The sequence below is a fragment of the Electrona antarctica genome, assembly GCF_951216825.1.
Source record: "Electrona antarctica genome assembly, chromosome: 13".
Classification (NCBI taxonomy): Eukaryota; Metazoa; Chordata; class Actinopteri; order Myctophiformes; family Myctophidae; genus Electrona; species Electrona antarctica.
Genome location: NC_136794.1, coordinates 25,686,831 through 25,705,235, shown reverse-complemented (window position 1 = coordinate 25,705,235; position 18,405 = coordinate 25,686,831). Strand labels below are relative to the sequence as shown.

The following is an 18,405-nucleotide window of genomic DNA, read 5'->3' as shown; positions in this document are numbered from 1 at the left end:
TTGGTAATGTTTGGCCTACATAGCAACAGGTGCGCATGCATCAAATGAGTGTATGTTGAAGATCAAGCACTGGCCACGAGCCTGTGTGTGTGTGTGAGTGTTTGTTTGTGTGTGTGTGCGCACCCTTGTTGATGCGCGCATGTTATTTGTACGTTTGGTAAGTAGTTGTGTGTCATCAGCGTGATGCATACTGGCCGTCGCATGATCTCATTTTAGTATGTGGATTTTTGCCATGTGGATTTTTGCCACGATTTTATGTTCTGTAAATGGATCTGTTTACAATGTGTGTGTGTGTGTGTGTGTGTGTGAGAGAGAGTCTGTGCATATTTACAAGGGCAACAGCAGGAATGCGATCATGAACAGGGAGGGGGGGGGGGGGGGTAGCAACAACCAGAGAACAGGAAGAAAGCAGGAAAACAGCAATCTAGAGAATTGAATACCTAGATTTTATGTGTGTGTGTGTGTGTGTGTGTGTGTGTGTGTGTGTGTGTGTGTGTGTGTGTGTGTGTGTGTGTGTATATATGTGTCTGTCACGTACGTAATGCTCCAGGAGGACCTGCTAAGCCTCGGAGAGTGCATACCTCTTTTCTCATCAGACAACCTGGGGCCTACACCAATCCTCCTCAACATGAAGGCATAAGCTCCGAATCTCACACTTCTGCATGCACGCAACTGAGTGCACACACGCACACACACACACACACACACACACACACACACACACACACACACACACACACACACACACACACACACACACACACACACACACACACACACACACACACACACACACACACACACACACACACACACACACACACACACACACACACAGAAGATCATGTTTTCCAAGAATACAGATCTTTGGACACACAGCTCTTTTTCTAATGAGATTACTACTCTCCTGGCTTTCTATGATCATGAACGCATCGTTGGCACACACTCGTACATACCACACAGATAGAGACGAGCATATACAGATGCTCGTCTCAGAGAGAGAGAGAGATAGTGAGAGAGAGAGAGAGAGAGAGAGAGAGAGAGAGAGAGAGAGAGAGAGAGAGAGAGAGAGAGAGGTTGATGAAGCAGGTGTTGGCATAGTGGTGCTGATAAGAGATTAAGGAGAGCTCCCTCTCCAAGTGTTATCCATCACCAACAAGTTTCTCTAGTCACTTAATGCTTTCACGCTCAATATAGGAGGGGTGGGGGACTATGGGATGAGACCAGGTACTGTATGAGTTTTAGACCCATAAGCTGACTGAATATTCAGAACTGTTAGATGTAGATTTGTTTCTTAGGTTAGTCTATGGGATTTTGTAATGTTTGTTTAGAGCACTTATGGCCACAGGACGTACCGGGCATATTACCGGTGGGGCGCGACCGTAGGGGGCCGCTCAAGTTATATGATATAAATAAATACATAAATAAATAAATAAATAAAGTTTCCCGGCGGCCTGCCATTCTGCCAGTACCATCATGATAATTTCACTGTACCTGTATCAGTGAGTGACAAATAAATCCTTTTGCCAGCATCATTCTTGTGAGAGCAACAAAGGGTTGTGTAGTTGTCTGTTGGTTTGTATCATTAAGTTGTTCTGTAAAAGTGGTGGTATTAGGGCTTGTTTGTTTGTGTGTGCCTCGACGGAGCGGGCGGTAGAGTTTCTGCTATCTGCGCGCTGGTTGTGGTGGTCCCAGTCCAGCCCTGCTTATGACGTAAATCGTTTGGCTAGTCAAGTCTATGTACTAAAATGTTTCTTTAGGGCAGTAAATAACATCATATGGCCAATATAAATACATCTTGCCCCTCTCTTCACACAAGTGTGATTTTACATATCCTTGTTAAAATGCCTCGTTACAAGCCAGTTCTCTTTTCCCCTTTGTTCAGGACAGAGGAGAGAGAGACAGGAACCAGGGGAGCGAGTCTGGGAGTGACATGCAGCAAATCTACTGCCAGGTTCAGGAATCAAACCCAGGACACACTGTCAGGCATCAAAGCCTATGTGGTGTGTGACTTAACCACTAGCCTAGGCCATCGTTGCCCCCATCAATCTCAATGTAATAGAGCAACGTGTCATTTATACATCCTACCTGGGTCGCGGGTTTCCCCCACCATTCTGAATTCCCATAGACTTCTTATATCGCATCAAATAAGAACTGTGTTCCAAAAATAACCAAGTTACCCCGGCGGTTTTACTCATATGGATTTTAAGAATCAATTGACTGTCGCTAATGTTACTTCCGCCAAATTAGTTACATATTTGCTAGAAGCAGACTGAATTAAATATGACTGACTGACTATTGTAAACAATACATAGCCACTCCCCCAACAATATCGTTTGTTTATCTTTTACCACAATGAGACAATTTTTAAGAAACCCAATGTTATTCTCCATAGTGAAATACTTCCAGGAACCAGGGGATGAGCGAGTCATGTCAGCACTTCTGTGCTCTATATTACAAATGTAACATCTTTGTAAGTGGTACGGTAATTGGGAGTGTAGATAACCCGCATCATTTTATATTGTCCACACATCCGTCAGGCACATGCACAGAAGAATCCTCAGTCATTCATTTATCCATTTGTGACTCTCTGAGCACGTGCAAACGTAACCAATGCTCAGAGTTAAATCAACACTAAGGATTTTACTGTGCGTGCCCATTATGGCGTGTTTCATGGGAGGGGTCAGTGACACCGCCGAAAACTCCCAACCTGACATGTGCACATTGGCCGCTGCGAGGACCGCACCTGTGACAGTGCGCTCACAGGAACAGCCTCTCTAATCATCAGGCCTGCCATCTATCCACCACGCCGCTGTCCTCTCGGCTGGAGTTTACCAAAGCTAATTACCGTTACAGGCTAATTCCTAGATTTCCCCAGCTGGGTTTGGACTGGGACTAATTAGTAAGAGCCTGGAAGTAGGTCTGACCACCAGCGGGAGAGATTCGTGCACACTGTCAACCTCAGCCAACCCCTGAACGGGGGAGTGCCAAGGCCTATGGGCAAGGAAATACAGACCCCGTTATTTGGAAGGTGTACTGCTCGTCAAACCGGACAACAAGGGGTTAACCGTGGCAGAGCTCGAAAGGCTTTCCCCTGCATTCACAAAAAAGTAGGAGCAGAGGAGAGGGAGGGAGAGAGCGTAAAACAGACGTACATACACACAAACACACTCGCTCGCACGCAAACATATATGCTTGCATGCACTCACACACACACACGCATAAACACACACACACACACACACACACACACACACACACACACACACACACACACACACACACACACACACACACACACACACACACACACACACACACACACACACACACACACACACACACACACACACACACACACACACACACACACACACACACACACACTTCAAAGCCCTGTCATCTGGTGCTGTGGAGAGCTGGTTTGAATTAAGTTTAATTCTCCTCCTCTCTCTTCTTTCCAAGTTCATGGCGAAAGAAGGAGTGAAAGGAAAGGAGGGGGAGGTGAGAGAGAGAGAGAGAGAGAGAGAGAGAGAGAGAGAGAGAGAGAGAGAGAGAGAGAGAGAGAGAGAGAGAGACTCGTGCTTCTGGTTTTCATTAGGGCCAATTTTCTTATCTTTTTTCTCCCTGCTTTCTTGAGGCTCAGGCTTGATCCCCTGCAAATGCAACGTGGCACAGGCCAGTGCAGGAATGGGAAGGTGCCGGCTGCAAGGCACGCATCCCCTCCCAAAGAGGGGGGGGGGGGGACCACAACAGACGGATAAACAGTGTGGTTGGAGAAGAATGAATACAAAAATATTGCGTATCAGCGTATTGCCCCGATTTATGCACGGTCGTGTGCTGTGTCGCGCAGCGAAAACGGACAAGCTTTTACATCGGCTATATTCCGATGCACAAAACCAGGGCGCGAGTATAAATCAGGCGCATGAGTGAGTGAGCGTGCGTGTCTGTCTGGATGTGTGTACGTACGTACGTACGCACACATGTCGGTGTGTGCATGATGTGGAGCACGAGTGTGTGTGTCGCATAATTATCCATGCATTCACGTGCGCGCGTGTGTGTCTGCATGGCAGATCTATGAGCTGTGAGACATGGCCAGGGTTGTCCTGTGGGGCCTATTACTCATCGGAACCTGGGGGGAAGGATGAATGACGCCACGGCCCAAGAGGTGACACTGAGGAACTCCTGGGCTCTTTTCATCTCCTTCAACTCCGTCCCGTTCTCCTTGGCTCCCATAACGGAGAGGTTGATAACATGACTTACGGTGTACATGTCTACTCTAAAATAACATGCGGCCACATGTGTCATGTAAACTCAAGACCAGTGCATGCATGCAGGTGCACTCGTATATGTGTAGGTGAGGATGCAAACATCTGTGTGCACCGGCATATGCACGTGTTTTTAAAAAAAATTACCAATTAAAAAGCAAAGTGTTTCAAGAATTTTAGGGCTTAGATCAAGGAGCTCTGTGCTTCAAACAATATGTCTTATGCCAACATCACTTGTAGTCTACATTTTGTCGAGTGAATGAGGTGGAAGTAGTGAGTAGCAAAGTGCTTTTTCCAAATTCCAAAATCTGCAATCAATGATTTGTTTTTGGCTTTTCTGCCTTTATTGATAGTTCAAGTGAAGATAGATAGGAAGGAGACAGGAGAGACAGTGAAAGACATGTGGCAAACGGGACTCGAGCACGTGACGTGCTGGGACAGTGAAAGTACTGTAGGTTGGGGATAGGTTTGGTTTATTGGAAGCTACTACAGAAGCAAGGCTTCAATCATCATTATTGTAGCTTCAGTGTAGAGGGCTACTGTCACAGTACATTTTAACAGCGGGCGACAGCCTGGCATATTGTCCGGAAGTGAGTTATTTGTCTATGGGACCCGGCAACTACTGGCGATGGCAGGCAAAGAGGCGATATTTGAAAAGTGGGTGGAGGAACATCGTCCAAAAACATGAAAATATTTTATCGTTTGGACGACATCGCCCGTCGATAGGCAATCAAATTCATGCGCTGCTTTGTTTACCCTCCACGTGTAACGGTGATACGTTTACATTACATACGGTTATGACAGCAGGAACGCCCACTAGGAGAGTCGCTGCTGTTCTCCCGCTGTTAAAAAACAGGGTAAGTGAAAGACAAGCTACAGTAGGTTATATTAGCCACTACCATGGCCTTTAAAGTGCAAACTCCTGCAGAAAATACACACAAGGTAGAAAGCAGCCAGTACTTTCAATTACACTAGCAGTATTCAAAAGTCTGAGCTTTTAGAATGTTGTGCCAGCCTTTTTAAAAGGCAACACTATGAGATGACACCCTACAGTAAATGCAATTCCATACTAAGAAGTCACCGCCAGCATATGCTTCATCGATTTTATCTGCTCGTAATTTATCTAAATGCAGAATGATACCTACTGTACTAGGTAAAAAAACAAACAATTTTACAGCCTAATTTGGATGCTTTCACGATAACTCTTGTTAAGAACGCTGGCTGCCTCTCAGTTGGGAGGGTCAGTGATAGTCATAGTTCTCCCAACATACTCGTTGAGCTGTCAGGATTTCCCAATAAAACGATGTTGATTTACATTAACATTCAAGGTATTTAGCTTAAAACTCTAATGCACAACGACTTATAATGAGTAGGCAGGCATGGGGTCAGCGTTTTGCTTGAGGACAATTCCACAGGGCACGGGGCTGTTGTGGGCAATTAAACCTGAGACGAGCTAACCAATAGTAGGGTTGCCTTGATGCAACCATGATCAACCATGCACTTTTTAAGCACGGTACAGTGTAAGACTGAAAAATGAATATGGTGATGCTACACCGTTCCATTTTTGTGGCACGGCTGTGCAGATGTACTGTATGTACATCTGTCCAATCACAACACATGCTGCTATGTGCATGATGTCATGAAACAGAACCTGCTGTGGCCATGAACGCCTTAAGTGTCTTATGAAGTAAAAGTGAGTGTGAAAGTTCGGTCGTAGTTCAAAATCTACATTTGCAAAAAAAAAGAAAACAAAAAACTATTTAGATTTGGCAAAATGAGTCATAGCGCTTTCCCTTGATAAAACAACAACTATTACAGTAACAACGCAGTTATGATCCTTGTGCAAATACTCCCTTTCAATATGTATGTCCAAGTATAATGATTTAATATAATGTCATTCAATATTACAGTACTACACAGTAAAATCCTTTACAGTACACCCTCAGAGTTAGATTATCCCTGAGAATACCGCAGTTTACACACAATACAGAGTATGCCACCCTGTACGTGTGTTGCACATGGCTCCAGCATTGGCTCATAAATCCTGTCCTAAGTGTGACATAGTTTATGCGACTGTCAGAGGTGCACGTGGACATCAGAGAGAGGGCATGAGGATGACATGGGGCAGTGAGAGGAGGATGAAGAGCACAGAGTCGTCTGGGCTTTATTAACGGGCCAAGGTGTGCTTCCGGCCGAGGGGGCGGGGGGGGGGGGGGGGTAGGGTTTTTGCGTGCCGACGGCGGCCAGTCGACATTGGCCTGTCGGTTTGATGTGTCTGCAACGGGGCCAGATGGACACACAGACACACGGGCTCATCTTCAAAGAAGGCTGGAACCAATCCAGACCTACTCCATATACCATATGGTGGTAGGGCATGACTGTATGAACAGCACTGCCATGTGTGTCTGAGCGTGTGTGTGTGTGTGTGTGTGTGTGTGTGTGTGTGTGTGTGTGTGTGTGTGTGTGTCGTGTACATCTCTGGGTGAGCACATTCCTGTTTTAGCATGCTTGTATGCATAATGTGTGTGTATGCCTTGCACGTGCGTGTCTGTCTGTTTGAGGTTATAAATAGCCCCAGACAGCGGACCTAATAGAATTCAGACCTGGCATTAGATAGGAACAGCTACCACCTAAACGGTCGCAGCCAGGTCATGTTTTACTACACATCATATATTACATACTCAACCCCCCCCCCCCCCCCCCCCACACACACACACACACACACACACACACACACACACACACACACACACACACACACACACACACACACACACACACACACACACACACACACACACACACACACACACACACACACACACACAAAGAGAATGGCTCTGTGACAAAAGGAAATGCCCAGAATGCTACGATTCTTTGGATCTCCCCACATCAGATGGGATTCACAGCACATCCTAAAATCTGAGGTATCATTGACTCACGTACTGTGAGTGGGAAAAAACGTACTGTGACATACAGTCAGACTGCATCGCAGTGCTCATATAATTGACCATATTCAAAATGGTCTTCACATGGAGACCATTTTGCTCTTATACGCCAGACTTGTGGGGTACGGTGGCTGTTCAATGTTCAATGTTCTCGTCTTTGGAATGGGAGTTCTTTATTGATCATAGACTTAAATATTTCTCGGTTCATCAAAGCACTGGATCTCTGATATTGGTATAGTGAAATGAAAAATATTTTTTTCACACTTTTAGAGCATATCCGTAGTCATCATGGCCATACCTACAATAGATGCCAAAACAATGGGAAAATTGCCATTTTTGTGTATTTTTATATTGAGTCCATAACAATCCAATTGTAATTACCGGTACTTCCTTTGAAGGAAAACGTGCTGCGTGATGACGAAGCGTGGCCCGGTCCCATTGCTGCGCCATCTGCACGTTCCTCCAAACACAGCTGATTTTGATGACATAACTACTCAGTTTTTAATCTTATTCAAGATGACAATATGTATCTGAAAACATCTTAGGTTAGAAATAAGCCACCAAGTAGCAAACAAGCTTAGCTGGCCATCTGTCTGACTTGTAAACAAACACTAGTCTTCAAATGATTCAAAGATTCAAAGCCTAGATTCAAATGTCCCATAGCCTAAAGGGATGCGACGCTCTGATTGGTTCAGAATCATACAGCCTTCCGTTTCAGACTGAAAGTTCAAAATAAAAAGACAGAAAAAGCCATTGCACCCCGACTTTAATGACCTAGTGAAATGAAAAAATATGGGCATTTTATTTTGAAGTTTCACTCTGAAAGGGAAAGCTGTGTGTTTTTGAACCACTCAGAACGTTGCATCCCTCCAGGCTATGGGATGTAGCTCCGATCTCATGCACGACGCATGCACGCAGTGTTTGTTTACAAAGTGACAGAGAGACGGGCAGCAAAGCTCATGGCTTATTTCTAACCTATAATGTTTTCAGATACATATTTCAGGGTGATGATTAAGTTTTAAATGAGTTGACACTGTCTGGATGTCATCTTGAATGAGATGAGAAAAAATGTAGTAGTAATCAAAACCAACTGTGTTTGGAGGACAACTCAGCAATCGGAATCAAACAGGTGAATTAAATCAAGATTAATTTATATGCATGTGAGCACGTCATCACGCAGCACTTTTTCGTTCAAAGGAATTCATTAAAATTGTCTTTTTTATGGACTTTTGCCCACGGATATTGTCTAAAAGTGTGAAAAAAAGTAAAAACATATTTTTCATTTCACTAGGTCTTTAATAATGGCTCTTGTGTGGCACGAGTCCTGGGAGTCCTCGTGTTAAGCATTTAGTGCCATGCTGTTCCAGAGTGTCCGAAGAAGGCCTACGTTTGGCACACTCAAGCCACAGAACGTCCGATCAAAAAAAGGCCACGAGGCCTTCAGGCTTACCTGAAGGCGGCCAGGTACTCCACATCGCCCATGGGAGGCTCCAGCCCTCCGGTGAACGCCATGTTAACGTTGAACCCCATGCCTTCTCCATTGCCCACCTAGAGAGCGCACACACACACACACACACACACACACACACACACACACACACACACACACACACACACACACACACACACACACACACACACACACACACACACACACACACACACACACACACACACACACACACACACACACACACACACGCTTTGATCATTGATGTATATACATAGAATAATGCCTAAAAACAAATCACATGACAGTGTCACTTGGCGACAAGAACTGATCTTCAACGCATCGCATTGTGCGCTAGAGTATAATTATCTCCTAGACACGGAGATGCTGATAGACAGTAGCTTAGCATTCATCTTAAACTGAATCAATACAAAACATTAAAAGTAGTGGTGGGCATATTCGTTTTTTTAATCTAGATTAATCTCACTGCAATCCTGGAGTTAATCTAGATGAATCTAGATTAAAATGGCTCATTTGAACTCTGCCGAAGGCATTCAAAATATGTGTGCGCTACCTAAATAATGACCAGAAGTAAGTCCTTGAGAACGGGTTTCTCAGGCCAGGTGGCCCATTAGACCAGGAGCCCTATGATAATTGGTAATGAAAATAATGTTCAATAAGATGTACGTGTGTTTAAATTGTTTATTCATGATGACCGTGATAACAGTCATAAAATATGTAATTTAAGATATGATTGTGCTAACAGTTATAAAATATATCTCAGTTTGAAGATTTAAATTATGGATATTAACACCTTGAGGGCCCGGACCTATTTAATCCATTAATAAAATGTGCCCATCATTTATAGCGCCCGGACCACTTTTACCGGCGCACCGGAAGTTGTCTGTGTAGCAGCTAACAATAGCCACACCACTCTAGAGTCGATCGACAACAACGGGAGGTAAGAATAAATCTATCGCGACTAGCGACTGGACCGCGGAGCGCCGCCTAACACAGGATCTTTTTTCATAATTAGACGTGATGATTTAGATCGCGAGTTATGAACATTTTAAGATTTTTGTTTTCGTCCGCTAAACAGGCAGGGAACATTTTCGATGACGTGTCACTGTTGTGCAACACCGAGGATTGGGCAACAAGCGCTCCTAGGCTGTGGAGCGATGCGATCGGTTTTGATATCATTAATCTCCGTCCCATTTATCAATCTCCGTCTGGGGCACTTGACCATGAACTTGAACTTGACGGTGATCTCCGTCTGGGGCCTCTAAACTGTTAACTTTCCCTGCAGTACCCGACTTTTCCGACCTGTGGTCGCTTCTTTGTGTTGGATGGCAGTTTTGGAATATGTCTCGAAATTATGAGAAGCGAATGCGCGATTTTAACGTGGACGATCGCGAAAGGGAGCTACGTTGACTGCCGGTGATTCTTCAAAGGTTAGTGAAAAACTCCAGCAGTGAAGCCCATTTTACGATAAAAAATAACAACGCTGTATGTATTAAAGGGCAATGACTTTTGTAACATCTATGATGTAATACTGTACAGTCAGCACAGACAGATCCGTCTCCTCACCTCGTCAGGGGCCCCACTGCCAGGGAAGAAGTTCCCGTCATCATAGCGATGGAGTGACAGGTAGAGGATGTTGGGATTACTGTAGAAGGCCTGTTGGGTGCCATTACCATGGTGGACATCCTAGAAACCAGTAAAGATACATGAGTTAGATTACTGTAGAAGGCCTGTTGGGTGCCATTACCATGGTGGACATCCTAGAAACCAGTAAAGATAGATGAGTAAGAGAAGTAAGCTAAAATATAGAACTTCTCCGTCACAAGTAAAAATCCGGAATTCAAAATGTATTGGTATCAAAGTGTACTTAAAGTACCAAAAGTACAAAGTACTCATTATGCATTGCAGAATGTCCCAATTCACAAGTTTTCAGATGTATACAATTCTTTTGAAAATAGGCGATCTACAAGCTCACAATGCGTCGCATCGCAACGCATATTGTGTGCTTGTAGACTAAAGTTTTCAAATAAATGTAGTGGAGTAAAAGTACAATATTTGCCTCTGAGATGTAGTGGACTGGAATTAAAAGGAAATTGGAAATTAAAGTACAAATGCCTCCAAATTGTACTTAAGTACAGTACTTAAGTAAATGTACTTTCCACCACTAGAAGTAAGCTACAATATAAACTATCCACAACACATGCATCACTTTCCCACCGGGACACGCCCCCCTCATCTAGACTGAGTGGCAAATGTTTTGCCACTCAGTCTAGATGAGGGGGGCGTGTCCCCCTCAGGGGGGCAGCATGGAGTGTTGGAGTTTGGAAGCGCTCGTTGGAAATCACTCAACGGTTCTGCATAGCACCGGTTTCTAAATTACACATAATGCAGGAGGCAGCAGGACGTTGCGTTATTGCAAACGAGCGCTTCCAAACACTGACACAATAATCACCTGCACAGAATTTCTTGACAGAAAGTAGCTCATAACATGTCTACGGTGGATTTTTTCCTAACAAAAACTTTTCAGATGGAAAGAGGATAATTCAAGCTTTCCGTACAGCTGCAATGTTGGTGAGTTTAACGTCCTTTAATACAATCATATACTGTAGGACTTTTCTGTTTGGATGTACAGGCTGTCAAGGCCAGAATGTAGTTTTTTGGCACTCAGTATGCGTTCCCGCATAACTTCCGGGTATGATGTCGTCAAGCACATAGCCTTTATAGTAGGGGGAAAACAAGTTCTGTTACAAACCACCTAAACCCTATACTGCATTGCCCAGGGTCCCCCAGAGCTCTGTACCTTTCCTCCTCTCTTCACCCAAAAATAGCAAATCTAAAAGCTTGCAAAAGCACCGTGTTGAGATGTGTTGTGAGCTTGTAGATCTGCCTCTTTCCCCCCCTGCCTATTACGACATGCCCAAAATAGGGATGCTAGGGTTCATGTGGTTAATTAATTTTGGTTAAGACAAAATCCAAACGAAAACCAAGGCCTACATCTATACAGGGACACAATGGAATAATCACTGAAAAGCTGCCAGACAATTAGTCCACGTCCCAGCTGAGGCCTGTGACGTTGACTGGGACGGACAGACACAACAGACAAGAAATAAAATAAAAAGAATTGCAGCTCTTTAGCAAACAATACCTATTCATTTCATTCCGACAACAAGACAGCCATATAAAAGTGACCTCAATCCGCCACATCCTAGGAATGTTTTAATACAATGGTTCCAAAAAATGTCCCTTTTGGCTGGAGGGTTGGCGTCATGACACGTCCCTGCACTGTGGCACGACAGTAAGCCACAGCAGTCCCCCCTCTTCCCCCCCATGACAGACAGAGAGGAAATGAAAAGTATCTTCAAAGAGCTCTGGGGATGGCCATAGCCAGCCACCGTAGGGCAGCATTCAGGGACAACGGGCAAGGTTTCGTCACGCTCATTTGCCGTAATGGATATTTTTCGTCTCTTGAACGATTTGTTTGGAGCTCCTTTTAAGGAAGGGGCGGGGACAGTGTCTGGCCCAAATAGCTGATGCTTCTAGCCACTGTCTTGTTGACAAATGTCTGGTTGTGGCTGTTGTGCACAGGCCCGACAACGCTGTCATTGTTTTGGACCGTTATTGAGGGCCGTTTAATTTGCAGGTCCTCCTCAAAACCCACCCACTGTATTCCCAGGTCCCACCCTCTCTCTGAAACTCATCATAAAACAAATATGCAACTGGAGGAAAAACATGAAGTGATAATGCTATAATGCCTATTATTAGTGCATGTACAACACAGAACACAGCCCACATGAGAACCACACCACACCCAGCTACATTGCTTTCACCGCCATTGTGATTTGACTTATTAGTGTGGTTGCCTCAGGCAACCACAGTATAGCAATCGTACATATTATTCTTTATTATACCCGCAAAACGTTGCTGTGCTACTCTTCCCACTGTTTTGATGACACATAAATGGGGAAATCGAGTATGTTGATTTGTTTTGCAGTAGCCAAAAATGTATGTATTTAATTTCAAAATGTGATTTCCCATTAAAGTATATATTTTTTTAAATTTCAGAAACCAAACCATTAGTTAAAGTTACTGAACTCAAATCCTCCAATTCTCGCTGTAACTTTTTAAATATACTGTGTGGGTCATGGAATCTAAATATCCCAGTAGATTTTCCACCCTGTTTTTGAGTGGTGCAGCCGCTCCAATGCAGTCTGTCTGTCTGTCTGTCTGTCTGTCTGTCTGTCTGTCTGTCTGTCTGTCTGTCTGTCGCGAAAATGTACGAAATGTGCATTTTCAGCACGAAATATCTGCGACGTCATGTTGTTGACATCATTGTGATGAATGGCCCCGCTCGCTTCACACAAGTGTGATTTTTCAATACTTTTTGGAATTCCTCCATTGTACAAAATGCGATACACGTGATCTCTGCGGTCACTTAACTTCTGGCCACAGGCACTGTACTGCATGTTGAAAGAAACACTATTTTGTGTGCCATGGTGGTTGCAAACCCATGAATTGCGTCGGTGCAACCACACTTTTGTTTGTATTCCTGTGCTGCTGTCACACAATGGCACACTTCTGGAAAAAACAACACCCCAAGTCCATTAGTTTCATTAATACTGTAACTGGGTTCGTAATCCCATTCCCGCTGAAAACATTCGGGGATGCTCTGTAATAAATGTGTGCACACCTCACAGGATTACGCTGTGTGTACAACGGCTAATTCATCATGAAAATAAAAAGGCATTTGAAGCGAGTGAGCAGGCAGGCAGGCTTGCTGTGTGTGTCATATTGAACTCACCCAGTCCACAATGAGGATCTTGCTGACACTGAGCCTCTGCTGTAGGAGCTTGGCAGCGATGGCCACCGAGTTGAAGTAACAGAAACCCCTGCAGGTACAAAAGATAGACGGATGGAATGCCAGGCAGTCGGACATATCGAGGGTTGAGAGAGAAAGAGGGAAGTGAGAGAAACATCGTCCTAGTGTGCTTCAGTAAACCTTTCTCCCCTCCAACTGCCTCTCGTGAATAGCTATTTAATCTACTACATGTTAAAAAAAAATCACAGAAACAACTTTTTCTCCGCTTCCTGACTTTCGCTGCGTTTTGTCAAAACAGGGTATGCTCAATCGTCCCTAACTTGGCATAGGCCAAACGACTCACTTTTTTATTTTTTCACGTTAGCACAGAGACTGTAATCGATTAGGGGAATGGGTCGAAAAATAAACAAATATTGTGTTATACATTGATTGATTGAAATCAGTCAATACAGTCAATACAAAAACTGTTGAGGATGAAAACCATGAAAAGCACAAGTCTAGGGATTCACATTTCTTAATGGTTGTTGGTAGTGCGTTCCACATTTTAGTGGCATAGGAGCGAATCTGAGCTGAATATGGGTTGCACATAGTTTGTTGAACTCCCTCTGGTGTCGTGATTGTGGACTTTGTTGACATTAAGGAAGTATTTAGATATGTACATGGGTATCTCGGTGGTGACTTCGTAAGCAATGGATTACTTACATAGGCGTGCTCTCCTCCGCATGGTGTCCAGGGGGCCGTACGACAGCGAAACCATTCTGTCAATGGAAACAACTATCATTTACACTTCAGGGTTAAGGAAATACAGAACAACACTCAGCTCAAAACGTGTTGTCGTGACTTGAGCTTATACTGTAGAATGTAGATGGAGTATTTTTGCTATTTGTCTTGTGTCAAAGTAGCTACATAAGGGCTTAAGTGGTTGACTTAACCCTAAATGATGTATTCGAACAAACTGACCACTTCCCAAGAATGTCCTCACAAGCTCTAGAATGCTGATTAACACACACACACACACACACACACACACACACACACACACACACACACACACACACACACACACACACACACACACACACACACACACACACACACACACACACACACACACACACACACACACACACACACACACACACACACACACACACACTCTGAGGCTGCTGCGAAGGGTCAGTTGGGGGCTGCTGTGTTAATATGGGGACCTGTGGGACTGCCGGCCCACTGCTTCCAGGGGTCTCTCTCGGTGCGGTGCGAGGAACGTTAGATAGATGTAAGGGTCGATGCAGAGCGAGGCAGGCTCCGGATAATGATGTTGAGGCAGCTGCTGTGGATTAGCAGCTGGCCAGGGGATCGTTCGTTTCTAGAAACAACCACCCCAGCTGGCCAGAGAGGAGGACACCCCGTCATTGAAGCCTGCCTTGTGTGTCGAGGTGGAATTGGGGAGGGAGGGAGGGAGGGAGAGAGAGGTAGAGAGAGAGAGAGGGAGAGAGAGAGAGGGAGAGAGAGAGAGAGGGGGATGACTGGAACGAGTGAGAGTGTGATGCTCAATAAGAGAGCTTTTTGAAGATTTATCAAATTCTTTGGGGCTATGGAGGATCCCTGGAGGGCAGGGCAGCAAGAAAGTGTGTCTAAAGAATGTGTGTGTCTGTGTGTGACTGTGTGACTGTGTGTGTGTGTGTGTGTGTGTGTGTGTGTGTGTGTGTGTGCGTGCGTGTGTGCGTGCGTGCGTGCGTGCGTGCGTGCGTGCGTGCAAATGTGTTAAGATCAGGTTAAGTTGAGGGTAAGTAACTTCAACCCTAATTGAAGGAAGTACTGTAGGTATTTTTCATGAATTAAAAATGCCCGGTTTCATCTCATGAAAAAAATAAAAAAAATAAAATAAAAATGCAGTTTGGTAGATATTAGAACCTGACTTACATATTTTGTGGTAATTCAATCACGCACGTACAGGAAGTAATGAAAGATAGCATTCCTCGCCAAAGCGCCATGTGGGCATTTAGCATGGCAGGCTATACGATTTCTGTGAGGAATGTCATTACGCGGCGGTGATGTGGCGGAGCAGCTAGGCTAACGCCGGGCATGCCTGCTGCGCTGCAGGTGGTTGTGGTGTGTGGCTAATAAAGTACGCCTGTTAGCAGTGATTGTTGCACTATAGCGGTGCCCGAGCACCCAGCCGCCCCGCTGGGTTCAAACACTGAGCACGGGTGCTGCCAGGCAGGCGCAGCCACAGACACAGGAAGGCTGGCTGGCTGGCTGGCTGGCGGGCGAGACAGCGGTGTAGGGTGGTGTGTGTGTGTGTGTGTGTGTGTGGGGGGGGGGTCTGTCTGAGAGGTGCTAATAAGAGCCTTGGGGAAGGAAGCACATTCCTGCCTCTCCATAAGAGATGGGAGCTCAAGAGTAGTGTTGATTTTGACAGCAAATTTTTATTCAGTTTTAGTCATTATAGTCTGTTGAATACAAATGTATTTAATTTTAGTCCTATTTTAGTCACCTGAAATGTTTTAGTTTTAGTCTAGTTTTAGTCGACTAAATGTCATGCGATTTTAGTTGACTAAATCTACAGTTGGAATATTGTCGATACAAACAAATATTTTGACGAGCCTTGATGCCGTAATGGCAGATTTTACATTTGGTTGCATGCTGAAGATCCGCTATTATCAGAGCAGAACACCCAACTAAACATAAAATGATCAATTTTAGTCTAGTTTTTAAATTTGTTGACGAAATTGTCAGTACATTTAGTTATAGTTTTAGTCATCATGGCTTAGTCTTCATTCAGTTTCCATTTAGTTTTCATCAGTGAAAAAAGGTAACAGACTATCATTTTGATGTGATATCATGTGATGCATTGCGAGTTTGTAGATGTAGATCTGCTATTTGTGCCATTTAAGAACATTGTTTGTTGTTTGGCTATAATCACATGCCAAAAAGATGCCAGATAGTAGAAGTAACTTGACTAACCTTGAGTTCTCCAGCCGCCACCTTGAAGACCAACTCCACCACTGAACCCACGGCCAGACGAGCAGCGCTGGATGAATGGATCTCGTTCCAAATGGTGTCGCTGTCCACCTGCCAGTGCAAATATACACACAGAGCCACACTTAAATACAGGCCGACAAACATTATTGGCAAAAGCATCAACATGTGTATTGCTGAAACCTGGTATTGTTTCTACATGAATTGCGTTTGTACTAGAAACTGAACATTAAGGAGCCCTTTGTCTGACATTGTGATGCGCAAACGCCCCTCAGCTGTGCTGAGTCCCGTTATAGCTGCTCCTAGAGCAGAGCGGGTTGGGTGGCTAGGCTAGCAGTTTTCATGGGACTTTTCAGCCAGAGTGGCTACGGAACTCCCCTATCGGCTCGTTCCTGCAGCAACGCATGGGCGTGCCATTAATGACGGTGACGCACACCGTCTTGGTGTAATATTGCTTAATTCGAAATTGGGTGCGGATCTACAAGCTCACAAAGTGGCGCGTCCTCAACGCATTGTGAACTAGTGCGCAGTGGCCCGCCATAAGACGAAGTAGCCTATACATTGTGAACTAGTGCTCAGTGGCCCGCCATAAGACGAAGTAGCCTATACATTGTGAACTAGTGCGCAGTGGCCCGCCATACGACCAAGTAGCCTATAAATTTGCCGTATGGTTCACAGGAAGTGAACGACTGTCGACAGACTTGTAAACCCTGACACAGGGTAAGGATTAGGGAAGGCTACCCCTGGAGTTACTGTAACATCTGAATCCAGTTGCATTTATTTATCTCATTGTGGTAGAAATTCTGTTCACTAAATGAGCGACCACGCTTCAACCGCATGTCGTTTGGTGTGGTTGACAAAGCGCAGTGCTAATGCAAACCGCACCAAATAAAATTCAAATTATTCATTTTTTTTCCAGTGTGTCACATTGCACATTTCAAAGTCTGATTTAAGGTCCCTTGGACAGAGCCCGCAGGCATGCTAGGAGTTCAGAGAAGGTGCAAGTTTGTGGGTGGCTGGGATACAAATCACAGAGCTCTGGAGGCATACATACTGTAAGTCTACAAGCTCACATAGTCCATAGCCTGGGTCAAGTACTGGAGTATTTCAAAAATCATTCCTAGTGTTTGTTTTAACCTACTCGGGAAACCAAATCGATATAAGAAAGAAAATATATTGTTGGACATAAACATAAAGAGACTCAAGTCACAGCGAACGTGTGTGTGTTTGTGTTTGTGTGCGCGAGCGTGTGTGTGTGTTCTCCGACAGAGGCCAACGATTCAGCAGTCAGGCTTGATTAATGCTGAAGCACGTCTGGCCCTGAGCCCCAATCACCACGGTACACACGTGCACGGACGCACGCACGCACACACACACACACACACACGCAAAGATATAGATTATTTACCCTGTGTGAGTGATTGTAATGACAGCCATGCACAGGGCAGTGTAAACCCTTCAAACGGTCATGGCAAGACAATATTTGCAAATGGAAGACATGATGGACAGGAAAAGATAGGGCACACACACACGCGCGCACACACACACGCACAAACAGGAACCCACTGCTGCTGGGGCCCACACAGGGGTTTCTAGCATAAAGCCCAGACCTCCCTACATAGATTATATGAACCCCGGCCAGCCAGTCAGTCAGTTGGCCGGCCTAGCCAGCCAGCCATTAGCCAGTAAGCCATCCAAGGCAGCCATCACATTATCATTTTAAGTCTTATATATCTATCTATTAATTCTAGGAAAGTCGGTCTGTCTGTATAACCACTTCCTTAGCACAGAGCAAGACTGCTGCTCGCTTAGGGGCCGATCTCACGACGCCATGGCGCACGGCGAGCCTACACGCACCTCTCGCCAGACGGCCCTGTGCTCTCGCTTCAATGTAAAACCAGACGCGGGTGAATTTTTGCT

At 44.9% G+C, this 18,405-nt stretch overlaps 1 protein-coding gene across 1 annotated transcript in view; it reads right to left on the bottom strand.

Moving 5' to 3' along the window:
- The window catches only part of hdac4 (histone deacetylase 4), a gene marked incomplete at its 3' end in the record, with an annotated part of 212,896 nt that overhangs the window by 27,296 nt on the left and 167,195 nt on the right, over positions 1–18,405 (bottom strand). The window contains exons 19-23 of the mRNA XM_079517717.1: positions 16,471–16,578; positions 14,206–14,261; positions 13,486–13,573; positions 10,254–10,373; positions 8,667–8,764 (exon numbers count right to left, since the gene is read on the bottom strand). Coding sequence (XP_079373843.1) covers positions 8,667–8,764; positions 10,254–10,373; positions 13,486–13,573; positions 14,206–14,261; positions 16,471–16,578 — 470 coding nt within the window. The remainder of the gene's footprint in view (positions 1–8,666; positions 8,765–10,253; positions 10,374–13,485; positions 13,574–14,205; positions 14,262–16,470; positions 16,579–18,405) is intronic.